The sequence below is a fragment of the Calypte anna genome, chromosome 2, assembly GCF_003957555.1.
Source record: "Calypte anna isolate BGI_N300 chromosome 2, bCalAnn1_v1.p, whole genome shotgun sequence".
Taxonomy (NCBI): domain Eukaryota; kingdom Metazoa; phylum Chordata; class Aves; order Apodiformes; family Trochilidae; genus Calypte; species Calypte anna.
In genome coordinates, this window is record NC_044245.1 from 14568674 (window position 1) to 14586713 (window position 18040).

At 35.9% G+C, this 18040-nt stretch overlaps 1 protein-coding gene across 11 annotated transcripts in view; it reads left to right on the forward strand.

Moving 5' to 3' along the window:
• PARD3 (par-3 family cell polarity regulator) overlaps window positions 1-12060 on the forward strand; it is a 435816-nt gene extending 423756 nt beyond the window's left edge. For all 11 annotated transcript variants that reach the window (XM_008503892.2, XM_030444951.1, XM_030444949.1 and 8 more), the window contains 2 exons: window positions 6564-6691; window positions 9959-12060. In XM_008503892.2, the coding sequence (XP_008502114.1) occupies window positions 6564-6691; window positions 9959-10352 (522 nt within the window). In that variant the 3' untranslated portion in view covers window positions 10353-12060. The remainder of the gene's footprint in view (window positions 1-6563; window positions 6692-9958) is intronic.
• The last annotated feature ends 5980 nt before the right edge of the window (window positions 12061-18040 follow it).

Genomic DNA, 18040 nt, shown 5'->3' on the forward strand with positions numbered 1-18040 from the left:
TATGAATGACACACTGTTAAGGTTTAGTAACTGACTAACTGTTGCAGCAGCTGTGAAACCCACTAGTTTTGTTTATTATAAGGTAGCTTTCTTGGCATTCAGAATTTCTTTTTTGTGTTACATAACTTTTGGGGGGTTTAGTGTTCAAAAAAAAAAAAAGCACTAGTGTTTCAGGGGCAATAACACAGACTGAATGTTACACAGGGGGAAAAAAAAAACAACAAAAACAAAACCAAACCAAACCCACCATAAAATACGATTAATCCATTTTAATCCTACTAGTTTAATTCCAGACAGAGTTTGCAGAAATGTATATCTGGCTATATAAAATTGCATGAAGTCACAGTATGTCTGCTAATATATAAAGCCCTTGATGCTGCTGTGACATTTTTATCTTAAAGCAGAATTCTTTTGGGCTGATTTCTTCTGTTTGGTACCAAAAATTACTCCTTCATTTGTGTTCTTTTGTGGGTAATATTGAGTCTGCTGAGCTTTCTCCTTGCTTTCACCGGTCCTGGGGCTTGGGATATTTTGGTTGTAATTTATATTTTTGCCTATTGATATCTTAATTAACAGAACCCCACCTTGAATAGCAAAGCCACAGCAATATAGTCCCAAATGTCATGGGAGTGAAGAATCCAATTTTTTAAAAGGGCATATTAAATCCATTGAGAACATTACAACTGCTTGCCAGTCCTGCTTGTGGAAGCACACTAATGAGCAAAAAAATAGCAGAAAAAACAAGAGCTAATGGTTTATTTTTTTGATCTTTAATTAAAAAAAAAAAAAAAAAGCAAAACACACACACACACAAAAGGAAAAAACCCAACCCAAGCCAATCAAACAGTGCTAAAAATGGAAAGTGGAAAATTCCATTCAGAAATAAATTCTTCTGCAATCATTCTAGATCTGTTTGGAGTGTAGGAGAAAATTGACATTGTGAGAGCAGATGAATCCACTTTAAATATTTAGGAGTCAAATAAAAATACTTTTTTTCTAAAGATAACAGTGTACTGGGTGAAAATAAATACACTACCTGGGTTGTCTGAATAAAGCCTTAATTACATTCAGTTTTATGAAAAGTAAATAGCTGCATGTGTAGGAGGACACCAGAGGTCCTAATAACATACTTGAGCTTGATAGATAAGTGCTTGGAAAATTTAGGAAGTATATTTTTTTTCTGCTGTGTTTTGGTGTGTAGATCTTGTCCCTAAGACAAATTTAAAGAAAAAAAGTTCTTTTTTATCTGCTAATGGTATTAATTTCTTATCCCTGTATTAAAGTCCTTGACCTATTCAAAGACATAGTGAATTCTAAATAATTTAAAATTCTTTCATAAAAACAAAGCCTGTTTTTTATTGCTTTACCTTCCTCTGTAACATATTTTACCTGGAAAATTAATAGCAGACTGTATTTGAAACAAGCATTTTAACATTTATATTGGGCTGTAAAATATGTACAATTTCTCAACACATTAACAAGAAAGGAAAAGTAGCATATTGCATCTTTCTGTTCTGAGTTCATCTCAAGAGTCTCTTTCAGGTTATTTTATTCAAGATACTAGGCAATATCTAATGAATTATACCTTAAGAATAGGAATAATGAAGTATACCTTAAGAATACCTTAAGAGCTAAATTGCTCTTTCTCCTATTTCACTCTGTTTCCAGAGGAAACCAAAGTTATGCCAGGTAGCCTCTCCACTGGTACTTTGTGTTCAGTTGTAGTTGTTAAGATCTATTATGTATCACACCTGGGAGGGATTTAATGAAATACCAATTATTTCTTCCAAGATTTAGACTCTGACTAAAATTTTATAGTTTAAACTGTTTTGTCCTAGTAGTTTCAATCTACCAGTTTATGTAAAAGAAAAAATGAGGAGAAAATAATTTTTAAAAAAATTAAATAATTTTGGTTTGCAAACAAATGTATTTATAGCTCACAGACATCCAGTGCATGTAAATACCCCAAGCAGCATTTCAGAACTCTCTGCTTGGTTTTTTCTACCATATGAAAGATTTTTTTGCTGCTGCTGCTGCTGCTGCTATACACAGAATGAAAATCTTAGTCCCACAGCTTTCTACAAGTACACTGTAGAAAGATGCAGAAAGAGATGGGATTTTCTTCTTAGATGGTGGTTGAATTAATGGACGCACCTTTGGCAATTTTAAAAGAAATATTGCTATATGATCTATTCACCATAGCAACATAAACAAAAAGATGGAAGTAAAAATAGTTTTCAAAAACATCTCCCAGAGCCATTAAATGTTTTTTATCACTATGAATTTTGATATACAGCATTGCTGGATTGTCTGTCAACTGTGCCAAGTACACTTACACATAAAGCAGGCAGGGTCATTTAATCTTATCTATTTCTAATTAGTGCTGAACTATGAAGACCATGGATTATTTTGAGTCCTCATGTCTACCAACTTCCCAGATGAACTTGAAACTTCTGGCTTGAACACAGCACTTAATCTGGAAAAAAAAATAGCACATCTATTTTAATCTTAAATAGTAGTCTTAATAAAAGGAAAATATTAGGGAATTGTTCCTTTAGTAATCTCCCTTTTGATTCTTTATTTGTCAGCACAAAACATTTTTTTTTTTTTCGTTCAAGTAAGCATTTCTCCCAGCCTCTCCCTATAGCAGTAGTCTGTGAGATTGGTATGTCATCTCTGGTGGCTCTCTTGTCACATGAACTGTTTGGATTTCTCTGAAAACCCAGTGTCCTGGATTGCCCAAACCATAATTCTATGGCAGCTTTGATTCCTGCCAGTCCTAGAGGCTGCAATCCTAGATGCAGGCTGCTGCTACACTGAGTACTCTCCATGGGCAGGGATGCTGCTCTTCAGACAGAGAAACTGTGTGAGCAGCCACTGGCTTAGCTAGGAAAGAGAGAAGGGACTTGTATCCTTAAAATATATTGCCTTTTACTGCTGGTAGTGGTCCATCCAACATGAGCCATGGGGATGCATTCTCTGAAATGTGAAAACATTGTTTGCATGAAGTGAGAAATCTGTAGAAACTTCTAACTTTGCAGTCCTGGTTTTAAATTAATGCCTCTTTAAGAAGAGAGCTGTGTAATTCCACATATATTAAAGAAGAGTTTTATGTACTCAGTCTAGTTTAACAATGTTGAATGCAATAACTATCAGTGCCACTTAAAGGCATTATGGAATACATGAACACACACTTGTTTGTATAATGCAGCCTTAGTTACTGTGGCCTTGACCGAATCCTGATTTAAAAGGTTGATGTTTGTCATACATCTCATTGCAAACAAGGCCAAAGTTCTTGTCAATCTGTACTGTGAAGACCAAGCTGGTGCTGGATTTGTTGGGTAATTTCAAATTGTTATAATTGTACTTATCCTTGTGCTGGTATCAGTGTTAAAATTACTGTTATTTGTATTATTTATACATGGGATTTTTTTGTTGCTCTTGAAAGATGTGGATGTAGGTCAACTTTTTTTTTTTTTGTAATTAACTCAATTTTGTACTGACAGAAATAGGATATGCATGTATATAGGTGTGTGTTTCTGTGTATATTTTATATAGAAATTATGTATGCAAGTATACCTTGGGAACTGAGACAAAACTACCAATTAGTTTTTGAAAACTAAAATTACTTATAAATATTTTTCATTGAAAGCATATTGGAAAGAAATCACTGTATGGCTATTTGCATTTTTTCTGAACAAGTTAAGGATCCAAAAAGGAATATGTTAAGTCTTTATTTAGTCATAATTGTGTATCAAGAGCATTCACTATGTGATAATTGAGGTTTTTCATGAAAAGACTTGAAAGAAAGGCCTTTCATTAATAAGATAGTTCAATGCTCCTGTCTGTGTGTCTGTATATATATTATTTTATGGAATATGTGATTACAAAGTATTTTTCTGTCTCATTGCCACATTTTTTGATTCTTGAAATCAGATAGCAAATTCTATTATATGAAGAGCTTATTGTCGACTCTAAGTGTCCTTTTCAGATTAGTTAAGTATTTCAAATCCATTTAATACAGGGCATACAGGTACTCATTCCTTCAGAAAATCAGATAATAGATTTTAGATGTTCGCCTTTAGACTCATCAAATTATAAATGTTGTCCATTACATGAAATTCCTTGTGAACTGACTTCTTTGTGAATCCAAACCTGTCTCCTCAGATCTGGTCACCCTGGGCATTTTCTGCAGTGAGCAGACAGGCCTGATACACCTGCCTCTATGTATCCCTGTGTGCATTTTTTAAAAAAAAATGTTTCTGAACCTACATTTTGATCTTAGTTCATTTGTAGTCCATTAGGGTTTTCAAAGCCTCTGCCTCTAGTAAAAGATTTTATGGTAACTTCAGCATTCTGCACGTGTGTGCAGGTGTACTTGGATTCATGCTTTCTAGATGATGCATTTTAGTGTCTTGCATAAACCTAAATTGAGCAGAGGCTCAAATTTAGCACTTATTTGATAATTTAACCATTCTGTGTGCTATATAATGCTTTACTCTGACATATTTACAGTGAACTGGAAAATGTGAAACTTTTCTAATAAAAATAAGGAATTCTGATTTTATGTCCTATCTGATAATTATTGTTGTCTCATGTATGATATAACTGTAGATTTCCAACTGTATGCAAGCTTTCCAACATTGTTCAAGTGGAACCTATTAAATGAGGAGATTGGCTGTAAAATTTTAATATAAATGTTTTTTATTCCTTATGGAAAAGTTGAGATGGGAGCCTCTAGGTTTTCCCTGGCTCTCTGTATGCTGCTTATAACCACACCAGAGAGAATTCACAAATAAATCTTGTGATTTTCAGGTAATCACTCTCTTCCATAAGCTGAGCCCTTCAATAAAATACCAAATGTCAGAAGACTCTCAATAAAGTCAAGAAAGTTAGAAATGTTGACATATGCAATAACTGAAACTCTCCCCTGTATGTGTTGCCTTTATTTAATATAGTAGGAAATCTCCAAGGGGGTTGTTGGTTTGGACATACATATGTACAGCTTATTCATCTCTAAGAAAATTTCCCACAAGGCTGACACACGATTCTGTTTTCTCAACTTGTTGCTTCATCACACCATTCCTAAAGCATTTTTTATTTGAAACACTGCTTTACTGATGTTTTTATAGAGTAAATCTATTATGAAGTAGACATCAATGTTGCATTAAGGCTCCTCTTAAACAAGTTCTCCATTACTCATAGTCTGTGCTTTCACATTCTGATTCTTTTATACAGTAATCTTCTTGTAACAGGAAGAGCACTTGTTCACCAAATTGTATCTGTTAAATTCTGAGCCCAGACTGATGTTCTGTCTGAAGTGTATTGTTATTGAAAAAGAAGTTTCTAAAAGTTGTACACCTGTTTCAGATTTCTTGTGTTTCTGGCAACCTGAACATACTTGACTACATAGTAAGACAAAGGAGAAGTTTGTGTCACAAATGACAATTTTCTAGTTTTTAAAACTTGTTTTCAATGTGCTAAGCTTTTGGAAAGTCTTTTGTCTTGCAGATTTTGTCAGCCATCATGATGTATTTCTGCTGCTGAAATTATAATGGAAAAAAAAAAACCAAAGAAAAGCAATGTTTGTTTTGAGAGAAGGCACAGATTAAAAGGCAAAAAGTACTTTGACAAAAGAAGGTCTGAGACAAGCTGTTTCAGTCCAAGACTTAAGACAAGTGGTTACACTCCCTAATCCCCACAGTGATTAGACTTCATGTTTTCATTAGAACTTTTAGTTTTAAGAAGATGTTCTGTTTCTTTATTTGGTGAAACCTTATTATTAAAACAATGAGAAAAAACCTATAATATTCTCTGACTTTTGTGGCACCCTATTTTGCAACATGAAATCACAAAATCTGAAGAAAGTAGCAATGTAAAATGAAAAGTGATCTCTACAAAAGTGAACTTTTTCATAATCCAAAAATCTTAACCAGTAGTGCTTTGTATTTCCAGAAAGGCCATCCATCTTCATGGGCTTTTAGTACCAGCTTCAATGTTTCAAATTGTCACCCTGTTAAGATGTTATCTAAAATCCTTCTCAGAGATAGAGGATTCCTGACTGTCCACAAGAGACTTGCTAAATTTATCTACTTGATCATATCAAACCAGCAAATGTTTCCTTGTCTCTCAGAAAAACAGGCAGTGCCTGGGCCAGCAGCAGAATAGGATGGCTGCAGTAAGGGAGAGCATCTCCTGAGCATTCTGGTGAGGTTCAACAGAGCTTCTGTTCTCCCTCCTCCCTCAGATCCTCAGTAGGGCTAACTTGTAGCGTCTGAAGACTTCTTCTGCCAGCTGAATTTAAATTTCAGTATTCCTATGAAAGGATAACTCATTCGGGACCATTATTTTCCTGATACACCTCAGAAATTATAGGTCAGAAACAGAATCTGTAGCACAGACCACTGTTATAGGTCAGAACTTAACCTAATTACTAGGAAAGAGCTACCTGAACTGCATGTTGAAACAAATGCAACTCTATGTGTACAACAGCAATTTCAATGATAGCTCTTTTGTGGTTACTTTTCTTCGTTATTTAAGACATTTTCATTTTCATTTTCCAGCCAAGCACCAAGACATACTCACAGAGTGGCAGACACTCAGTATCAGTAGAGGTTCAAATGCAGCGGCAGCGGCAAGAAGAACGAGAGAGTTTCCAGCAGGCTCAGCGGCAGTACAGCTCATTACCCAGGTATGGGAACTGTCTGAAGCCATTCAGCAAATCTGAGCCTGGAGCTAATTTTGTTTGTAGAAGGAAAATGTTGTATTCAACGTAGACACTTTTGTATAGCATTGATACAAGGTGGAATGTATTCAGCATGAAAGAGGCATAAAATTTCTTAAGTGAGAGCATGTGGTAGCTGTTTGTTTTAAGAGAATACTTCAGATATGATTTTAGTAGGATTGGATGACACTCAGCACCCAACAGATCTGAGACATCCAAAAAAAGCTATTCTTTGTGGGACACCATCCACTTTAATTTTTTACAGTTATAAAAGTCTCCTGAGCATGACATAACTTGTCCCCTTTTGACATGTCAGATAATTTCTTTTGTGTTGCCTAATTCCTTACTAGATAGAAATTCTATGTTAGTTGTGGTAATAGGAAAAATGGAATGCTGAAAATTGATACTTTTTATGTCTAAACAATTTGTATTTCTATAAAATCTGAGATTTTTTACAATAAGATGCTTAGGCAAAATGTGTTTTACTTGATATTTAACTTTAAGAATTATTGGAAGTTTATTCAACTTGTACTGTAAATTAACTGCTGTAGTTCAGCATTATGCAAATGTGGTAATGGTTGAATAGAGAATCCTTTACACCACAGGTTGATGTCCAATTCCCTTTTACAAGGTTGTATCATTTTGTGTGCCCCATATGGAAATGATGTGTGGGGGAAAAAATGTAACAACATGTGTTTTACCAAGTATATAACTGGTTGGTTTTGGTTTTTTTTTGAAAAATATAGAAGTTTCATAATCAAAGTTATCTAATCATTAATTCTTATCTTACCAAGATCTATGAAAATAAAACAGATCTCTCAGGATTCCATACACTGTAACACCTTCAGCACAGAATTTTTCTGTTAATTTTTGAAGGTGGGAAAGAAAAATGTAAAGTCATTGTGTTTTCTTAGACTGTTAGTTTGTCATTTTGAAAACCTTCATATTCCCTTTGCTGCTTATCTCTACCTTCTGAAGTGACCACACCTATTGATGCCATATTGTTTTTCCTGATAAACTCTCTTTCAGTTTTCTGGCCTCAGCAAGGCACAGGTTAGGTGGAAGAGTACAGGTGCTGGTGTTGTTTTTAAGTTAGGGGAAGGTGGATTATTTTTAGTTTTAAAATTATGATCCTTAAAACTCACTTCCCCTGTTCTACTCAGTCATTAATAGCATTTAAAAGCTGTAAGAGTTGTAATGCTGCTTGAGTGGCTGAAATTAATAACTGCTAGGAGAAAATTAGTCTACAATAAATTTGGAAAATAATCTCAGGTCATAGAAATGTTTGTTTTGAAAAGAGTGACCAAGAACTTCAGAATGTGGTTTTCAACATGAGAAGTAACTAAGGTAGCAATGCATGTTACTGAGTAAATACTGATAATTTAATGGTTTTAAGCACTCTGGATATTTGGGCTGTGCTGAAAACAGACAGAATTTGAAGACCTTTGGATAGAGTTGAGTGCTGTAAATACCATGATACTCTTGTAACAAGCTGGGACTTCCAGTTCTCTAGCTTTACAAACTGTTCATAATTCTATGACTGATCTTTAAAGAGATCTTATTTTTACTCTGAAACTTGGGCCCCAAGTTTAATGTTGCAACTGGTTTTGTAATGATTACAGTTTGTGCACTGGCTTCATTCCTGAGCTGTGTTGCTTTTCATCTTGCATAGTCTCTAGGAGCTTCCTTTTTTCTCTTTGTACATTCCCATCATTAGTACTGAAGACTTATAAACTCTTGAGTCAATTTTAAAGGATCTTCCCAGAAAGACAGGGAAAGTGTGCCAACTAATGTTGAACGAGTACCAGAAAACAGTCAGTAAATTAAATCAGTTCAACTAGTCATCCTCTTGTCCCATGTGAAACTGTAAAAGCAATATAAGTTAATTTTCTAGTACTGAAAATTTATCTTGCTGCAGATCAGAAACCTGACAGTTTCGTAGCCTACAGAGGTTCATTCAATTTGCTCTTGTTCCAAGAAGTGATAAAACATGGTTCAGAAACATTGTTTCCTTGGCGAAGCTGGATATGCGAATACCAAGAAAAACTACAAAAAATTGCATAAGAATCTACATTATATTGTAATTTATGCTATAATAATTTAAATTCACCCTGAATAACCGTTTTCATCCAGAGGTCTCAAAATCTATTATGGAATAAGGTGGATATGGTCACTTTCAAATACTATGTGTGGAAGGATGATTGCCAAAACATTAGGTTTACTAACCATAGAAAAATTCTCCTGGTCTCCTATCTCTTCAATGTGCATTCATTGGTTAAGGCCACACTGAGTCCCATGTTTTGACATGAAAAATCAAGCCATATATAAACAATTATATCCTTTTCTTATTGATTAATGTCCCAGTATATTTTGTTTTACTGCTTGAGTCTCATACACTAATTTTAATCTCCATGTGAATATGGTTTTTTCTGCAGCCCAAAATTATTTTATTTTATCATCACCAGTCTGATTTTAAATTCATAAAAGCATCTAGAAGCTTGATAGTGAATTAAGGCTATTTCAAGACCAGAATCTGTCTTCAAAATAATGTGATGATTTATTTTGAAAAGAGAGAAGAATTTGTAATTCCTGTATGTATTTGATTTATTTATCTACCCCACGGAGCAAAAAAAATTGAGCAAGAAAGGTTATCTCACCCATTTCTTTTATGAAAGCTATAGCAAACTGGGAAAGAGTGCATCAGCAAATAATTACTTCATTCTGGAGACTCTTATCTGTTTAACTACCTATCAATAATGAGCTTTGTCGTTTGACTTTTGCAGTGTTAGATCAAAGATTTTTAAAGATCTGCCTGTTGCATTTTTAGTCGAGTGAGTCTAGATTCAAATCTTTCATGAGTGACTTTACAAGTGCTGGCTGTTGACTGGTTTCTTGGGAAACACACCATTGTGTATTGTCTTTCCTAGTCTGCAAACAGTTTGTAACAATCTTAAGAATGTGATAGTTGCTGTAGTGCTGTGAGTGATTTTTCATGGCATATTGCTCATGGAGAGGCCTAGAAATATAGTTCAGCTCTGTAGAAAATGTTCTCCCATCCAAAGAGGCAAGATACCTCTTTTGGGCAGAAGAGAACCCGATTCCTGGAGAAAGCTACAGCTGGGGGGAACCTCATGGCATTGCAGAAGCACCCTTCTTTCTAGGGACTGTTGTCAATAATTGTAAAAGGGGAATCAGAATATTTTTCTTAAAAGCTTCTACCATTTTTCTTTCCAGGCAAAGCAGAAAAAATGCCAGTTCGATATCTCAAGACTCCTGGGAGCAGAGCTATTCCCCTGGTGAAGGATTCCAGACCGCGAAGGAAAATCCCAGATATTCCAGCTACCAGGGATCAAGGAACGGTTATATGGGGGGTCATGGCTTCAATGCCAGGGTAATGCTAGAAACACAAGAACTGCTTCGTCAAGAGCAGAGGAGGAAAGAACAACAACTGAAAAAAAAAACTTCTTCTGAAGGGCCTAGCAACTATGACTCATATAAGAAAATGCAGGACCCTAATTACACCCCTCCTAAAGGTCCTTTCAGGCAAGATGTACCACCTTCACCGTCTCAGGTAGCCAGGCTGAACAGATTACAGACACCAGAAAAGGGAAGACCATTTTATTCTTGAGGTGAAGAAGATGAAGATCAACTTATCATGCAATAAAGAACATTTTCATATAAAGACTTATATTTTGAAAACTTTTTAAACTGACGGTACTAAGAAATATATCCGTTGTCTTATCAGTGCCTTCAAAAATACGGGCAAAGCGTTGGTGGGCCTTACATCTTTGCAGTTCTGTCTCAAGTTGAATTCATGGAAGGATGTTCCACCAGTTGACAATCACAGCGGGAGTGAACAGCTCCATCCTGCACACCAAGTCCCATAGCCCAGTCCAGTAGCTGTCAATGGCTTATTACTAGGATTTGTTGCAATGTGGTTTACTTTGCAGTGACTTATTACACCAACATGCAGCTTTGTGGCATATAACTAATGAATTCAAGGTTGAAGGAAGCATTGACATGTCCTTTTTTATTTCTTTCGGGTCACGAGGAGGGTTACATATCACTCTTGAGTGGATAAGGCTCAGCTCTACTCTGGATCACAGTCGCAGTTCTAAGATGTTTTATGGTGGAATCATTTCCAGCCTTTGTTGATCAATATTTAAATGTCTATATGCTGAAAAACTATCCTTCTCCTATAATGCATATATGCACCCTTTTTCTCTCTCTCTCTCCCCACTCAGAGCTTATTAAAAAAGCCTTTATCCTGACTCAAGAGAAAAACAATATTAAGCCTTCAGTTATCCTGAGAATCCTGTTACAATTGCCTTATAATCTTAATACACAGCCCATTACAAATGAAATAACTGGAGAGAGGCTATTTGCAGCCAATCCTTTGATAAGTGTATTTTAGTATTTTATTAAAGACAGGAAATTATGAACAAACACACAGCTGAGTTCTGCTTTGCTGTACTTTTAAATTAATTTGGTCCTATGACAACTGTGTCTAGGAAGAGATGTAGGAAGGGTATCATCCCATGATCAGCTGATACATGGTTTGTTTGGGGAAATTTTGGAGATAACTAAAAGCAAGAGCAGAAAAAATCAAAGTTTTTCTTTGGATGAAAAACAAAAAATACAATAATTTCTTCTTTTCACAGTTTGTGAAGCTTTGTGGACAATTGTGCTTCCATATACTGTATTTTTGCATCGTGATGCTACATTAAAAATAAAAATTTAAGTATATGAATGAGAGATAAGTGGAGACAAACTGTTACACATCATCCTGAAAACATGTCAGTATCCAAAAATAACTGAAGCAAAAAAAGGTTGCTCGAGCAGTGAGTAATATTTGAATGTGCATATAGGATATTAGAATTTCTTTTGCAGCAACTATTTTTGTTTGTTGGTCTGAACTTCATGTATTGTAAAAAGTATAGCTGGGTTGCTGAAGTGCCTGCAAATCCTGATGTGAAAAGGCTTGAGAATGGATCTCAGCATATAATGTACAAAAAGGAAAGAGAGAAACCTAGAAAGAAAATCATGTATTGCGTGATTTAAAAAACAACGTTTTTTTTTTTACTGGCACATTTTATTTTTGTGCCAACTTGTTTCTAGAATATATGTGAAATATCAGCACACATATCTGTGTCGTTTATGCCTGTTTGTTAATGGTTTTTTTGTTGTTAATAATGTACTCCATGTTTAAAAGTTGTTACTAGTTAAGCACAGTGACATTGGATGACAATAGCTCTTTTACGCAGAATTTACAAAACTGTGTAAAACAGCTTTCCGTGTACATATGAAATTTAGAATAAAAGGCTGTTTCCATCCTTGTCTTGGTATTGCCTGTAGAGAACTGCTGCAGACATGGAGTTTAAAAAAATATTTAACAGATGTTACTTTACCCTATTCCTAATGGTTTGTGCGTGTCTTTCTGCGAGTACTTATAAACATCAGGAAAAAAAGAAAAAAAAATTTATAGCCCAGAGTAACTCCTGAAGACTAACCTCAGAAGCAAAAAATGCTCAGTCTAATTGTATGTTATTTCAGGCCATATCTATGACATTTAAGAGGTGCATTCTTAAGACTAACTTCTGTGGCAAAACTCTTTGGAGCTGTAGCATTGAGTTCTCTCCCCAAGGTGTGTGTCGGCAGGAGAAGGGCACCCGCTGTGTTCTAGCCAAATCTGGACACGTGTGAAGAAGCCCCCTCTTCTCCAAGTGTGTGGTTTGGGCTCTGTTGGGAGCCCTTTGCAGGAATGTTGACATGGTGAAAAATGGGAGAAGGCAAATTTATGAATAAAGCAATATTTACCGTACCAGTGATACTCTGTTTCCCCCATTAGCATTGAAGCTGTGTCTGGTTTTCTCCTTCTTCCCCTCATTCCTCATTTTGTTGGATACTGCAGGAATGTCAGTCATAATTCTGTATATTCATGACATCAGGCTGTTGCCATGGCAATAATAGTGTCAAATTATTCACTGTGACTTTCGTATAGGATCTCAAGGGGAAGAGTTGCAGGAGCTGCAAAGTGGAGAGGCAGCTTTTGGTGCCCAAATAAACTAAAGGTCTGATTTTGCAAAAGATCTAAATTCTAGTGGCTTGCAGTTGTGAGTATGGAAATACTGCAAAACTGTAGTTTTGCAGGCCTTGCTGTCTCATCTCCTGACTGCATTCCCAGATTACATAGTTTTATGTTTCTGTGTAATTATTTGGACAGGCGAATAATTGCAAGAACTAAAAATTGCATCCACAGGAATGGAAAACAGGTTGAAGTCCTTTGCAAAATAAGGTCTTCAATAAACTGTTGTAGGAAAAAGGGCATATGTTTGGAAAAACATGAAGTACGGGATGTTTTATGTGTGAGGATGGCATATGTTACAGTTTATCCTTCTATGAAACTCTTCTTCAAGGTGTTAACAATTTGCCATAATTAGATGTGTTCATGAAAGAAGGCAGATGTTCACTGTGGGCCATGTCTGTGTTATGTTAGTAAAGAATAAGGTCTTTTTCTGGCTTCGTCATCCTCTCTTCTTCCTGACGTAACTTAGACATGATTTCTAATATTAACTCCCATAAGTTCCAAAGGGCGATAAGGAAGTAGGAGGGAGATGTTTTAATAGAAAATGACCTTTAGTTCTGCATAGTGAATAGATTCAGAAGTTAATTGAGCTAACTGAATTACTGCAGTAATTTGTTTGTGGACGCATTACCATTATGAGATTAGCTCTCTAACATTAGTGTATTTAAGAATGGACACACGACAGATTGTAAAGGAGTTTACAATGTTGAGGAGTGGGTGTGAAACTTGCACATTTTTCTCTGTTGAAACACTAAAAAAAAACATCTGCAAAGCCTTCTGGTATTTTATCACAATAATTTGCTGATGATATTGAAATTCCATGAGAAAGTTTCATATTACTAATGCAGAAGACTGCTGCCTTTCTAAAAAAGTCTACTTCCCCTATTCTTCTAGGGCCTCGTTGGAAAGAAGACTACAGCCTGAGTGAGTTATTGCATGGGCCAGATAGTTTATATGTCTTTGAGAACTCTGCCATCAAAAACAGCAAAAAATGGCATAGAGCCCAGCTGAACATGGTCGGAAAGTACAATTGCCGTTTATTGCTGCCAAACAGCAGGAAGAACAACAAAACACAATTTAAACCCATCATGATGTAGATCTATGGCCTGTCTTTCAAAGCTGTGCTGATGTTTTGCTCACGTTCACTCTGTTTATGAGTGTCTGTAACACTGCGTTTATCTGTGCTGGGTATGTTGAGAAGGGAAGAAATCTTGGACAGAGAAGGAAGAGATGTGCCAGCTTAGCTGTGTTGGCTAAACACATGATATTCATGAGTAATTCAAACCTTTAAACTTACATTGTTGAGATGTAAAGTGAATTTGACTATTGCATGTCCTGGCTTGCAAATCTATTTTCAAAATATTTCCTAACTCTATTTGCTTTGTCTGACTGTTTCTACATCTTTTTCTCCTGAGTCTTCAGTTTAGTTCATTGAAATTGTGAGGAATCTGTCAGGAGTGAAAACACAGGAAAAAAAAACAACATCTATTTTTTATGCTCCTGTTGAGCCACCACATCTTGGCCTTCCAAACTCAATTTAATATTCAGCCCTAACTTGGAGAAGGAGGAATGAGGGTCAGGAAACCAGGCTGGGGAACTGACTTCATGGAAGTGGGGTTTGTGTGTGTATGCAAATGTGTGTGAGAGAGAGGGATATAGAGAGGTACAAATTGGACTCATGTGCCTTTAATTCATATCCCACTTGAAACTCTTCAAAAATCATGTAGCATTTCTTCAGTTTTTTCTATCTGTGCATAAACCACCTGATGATTTGTTGTACATCATTATTGTTTCATGCCCTCTTCTTACATCTTTGCTATTTTCTTTCAGCATCACACTCTCTTTTACATCAGTTGATTAATTCTGTTGCATTTATTTGTTTCTCTAAATGACATGTGATTCAGTCACATCCTAGGATGGTTCTTGTCAATGATTGATACTTTCATCTTAGATTTGCAAACTTATTTTAGTATTTTTATGTCCTTGGGAGTAATGTTATCTTTTGTAATTTACATTTTAATCACATTTTTAAAATTGGGACTAGAAGCTTGAGTTGGGATTACATAAAAGCAGACTAAATAATATGGCTTTGATTTCTATTCTGTGCACAGTGCACACTTCTCAGGCAGCTGTACAGACTGTACAGAGTGCTGTCTGAATGAGATGAAGAAAACATCAAACCCAGAAGATTTAGAGAAAAAAAAGTTAAGAAAGTTTTGAAAATATTTATGCCCACTAAATGGTATCTACTGTGAAAAAAATTAATTCCTTATGAGTGTCACCTCTGACAGGTGGTTTCAGAGCTTAGACAGATGTGACTGTGGCTTAAAGACTGATGGATGGAAGAGAAAGCTGCTTGCCTCCTTCCAAAGGCTGTCAGGACCCTCTTCTCTTGCAAACTGCTCCCAAAATACTGTTTTCAGCTGTGTGTCTTGCAGCACCCAAGTTCTTAAGTGGATTTCATTCACACTTTGAGCTGAAAACTGCATTGACATCTGTCAGAAAGGGAGGGATGACAGCCCCAATATTTTGGGGTTTTTCTGGTGTGAAAGGAACCTTTTTAAAGTTGGTTTATATGGATTTTTTAACAGGTGCATAACTGTCCCATTTTAGATGTATTCCTAGTCTCAGCAATATTCTCATTAGTAAGTACAGAGCTTATTTCTGGAACCAGGAATAGCTGAGAACTTGCTGTCTTTGGCAGTTAAAGTGATTATTTGATTTAAGTATGAGGCTACTTCTTTAAATATTTTGTGGGGGGAGGGAGCAATCTTTTCCTCCTGTAAGTAGGTAACACATTCCTGGTCACTGCTTGAAGCTGAAAACTACCTAGAAGAACTTTAAGAGATTTTTGAGGAGCTAAAGCCTTCTGCCAGGAGCCCAGAACTGTTATCACCTTCATGTTCAGCAGGCTGGAGAAGACATTAGTTTTCACTGCTCCACCGATAAAATTCTTATTTCCACTTAGAACTTGCTGAAGTTTCAGACCCCTTTCTGTGAACCTATCACATTTTATATCTTCCTTCAGGGCAAGTGCAAGGCTTCGTAATACTTCAGCTGCAGCCAGGCTATTAAAAGCCAGTAGGATCTTAGAACCAGGAATGTTTTTGCCTAAAACTTTGTGTCTAATAATGATGTATGTTTTTTTTCATTCTTCCAACCATCTGTTGATTCATGACACACATCGCCCTCAGTTTTCATAGTGTAAGGTACATTTAGGTTCTGCTCTGTGGTCCAGCCAAAACTGCAAGAACTATTTTAATAAATGTTTATAAATAACTTTGTTTATATATTAATAGTGGATCCATTGTTTTCTGGGCTACAGGCTATAGAGGAAAGCAAATTTATGCTAGAAGAACTAATTCTTCATTTTCAGAGGAAATTTTAAGTGTAAGAAGTCTTTTCTCACTAGCTTCTGACACTCACCATGGGTTAATTTAATCAGCTGCAGCATAACAGGAACTGGAAATTGCAATGTCTTTTTTAGTGCTTGGCTGGTGGTTTGCAAAAGTTTATATAATCTGGACTGAAATCATTGTAATTTTGCACATATTGTTCCTTACTTTGAGAACTGTATGAAATTATATTAAAAATAGAAGGCACTAAATTATGCAACCTGTTGCTACCCAGGAGCTCAGTTAATACCACAGCCAGCAGAGTAGAAATAATTTGTGTTTGAATATACCACTATTTGTTTAAAAAATAATGCACATAAATTCTTATAAATAGTAGTATACAGAATTTTACAATTGTCCATTTCTGTCGTCTAAAGTCAGTTTGCATTAATAATTCTCATCTTTATGCAGAAATTTTCCACATTTTTGTTGACTAATATATTACTAATCTAATTTCCTATTACTAAAAACTCATTTCCAGCATTGAAGATCTGAAAGGTGCTATGAAGCATTTAGTCTTCAATTTACATACAACAAACCCTGTAATCTGATGGGGGATTTCACACAAGGATGGCTGCATGCAATTACATGGGCAAAGAAAAAAATTTCATCCAAGGCTCTGCTCTACAATAATTTCATCTGTTGGTATCCCATTGAGAGTTATCCTATTGTTAAATTGCTTATTGGTGTGGACTTAAGAGTAGAAAAAAACTACACAATGTTGTCATACTAAATTTTCAATGTTGTTTGCATTACTTCTTTCTTTTAATTATAATTTAGGTTTGTTAGAAATGGACAAAGTAAACAGATTGCAATAATTCATTTGAGTTAACACTCATTGACAAGAAAACATTAAGCATTCTCCAGATGAAGCATCAGTTGTGAAAGACAGAAGGATAATCCTAACATTACAACTCAAGTAAATTAATTTTTAGATACATATTCCAGCTTTGCATGAAGCGGTACCAATTCTAAATACTGGCATAATAATATATGCTTTTAAATTATGCCAGAAATTGTAATTATAACAGAGATAATTTACTGTTTGTGTTTATTGATGTGGGAATGTTGGAAGATTAAGTGATACTAAATGTTACAGTCTACAGTGATTGGAGCTAAACAACTGTAAAACTGATAGAGATTTGGGCAGATAAATACAAATGGTGAACAGAGCTCTGTGCACTACACTGGTGGAAACACAGCCTGATGTTATGCCTCTGGCATCACACAGCAAGGGCAGCATGGTGAACTTCCTACAGCCCCTTTGGAAAGGTGCTGAGGGAAGGTGGGGGGTGCAGGACTACAGAAAGCATGAGCCTGAAGAGCTTTTGCTCCTTCTGCATACAAGGGAAATTTGTACCTTATCTGGCCCACGTCTTTCTTGCTTTTGAAGCCTTCCACAAGTTGGCTATATCTGTCCATAGGTGGACAACTGAGCTGTGGTATTTCTTAATTGTGTGAAGCAGAAGGTGAAAGAAAAGCAGGGCAGGGAACTACCCTGCCTTGCCTGTGTGCTAGGGTGCTATTGCAATAGAATAAGCTGTCGCACAAGAATGTTAAATTTCACTTGAATTAGATGGTATGTTGTGATTTTCACAGTAATGTCAATGGCTGCAGAAGGTTTGCGATGCAGGACTCAGGCTGAGGAGCATCTGGAAATCTGACTCAGTGCTCTGCAGATCTTTAAAATGGAAATAAAAAAGGTATGTCACAGAGCAGCTGATCTACCTTCTATTTATACCATGCGTGTTCCTCCAGTCCACACTAGACCGTAAATGAAATGTGGTTAAGGGTTTATCTCCCTATAAATACCATGTATATTTATTAAATGGTGAG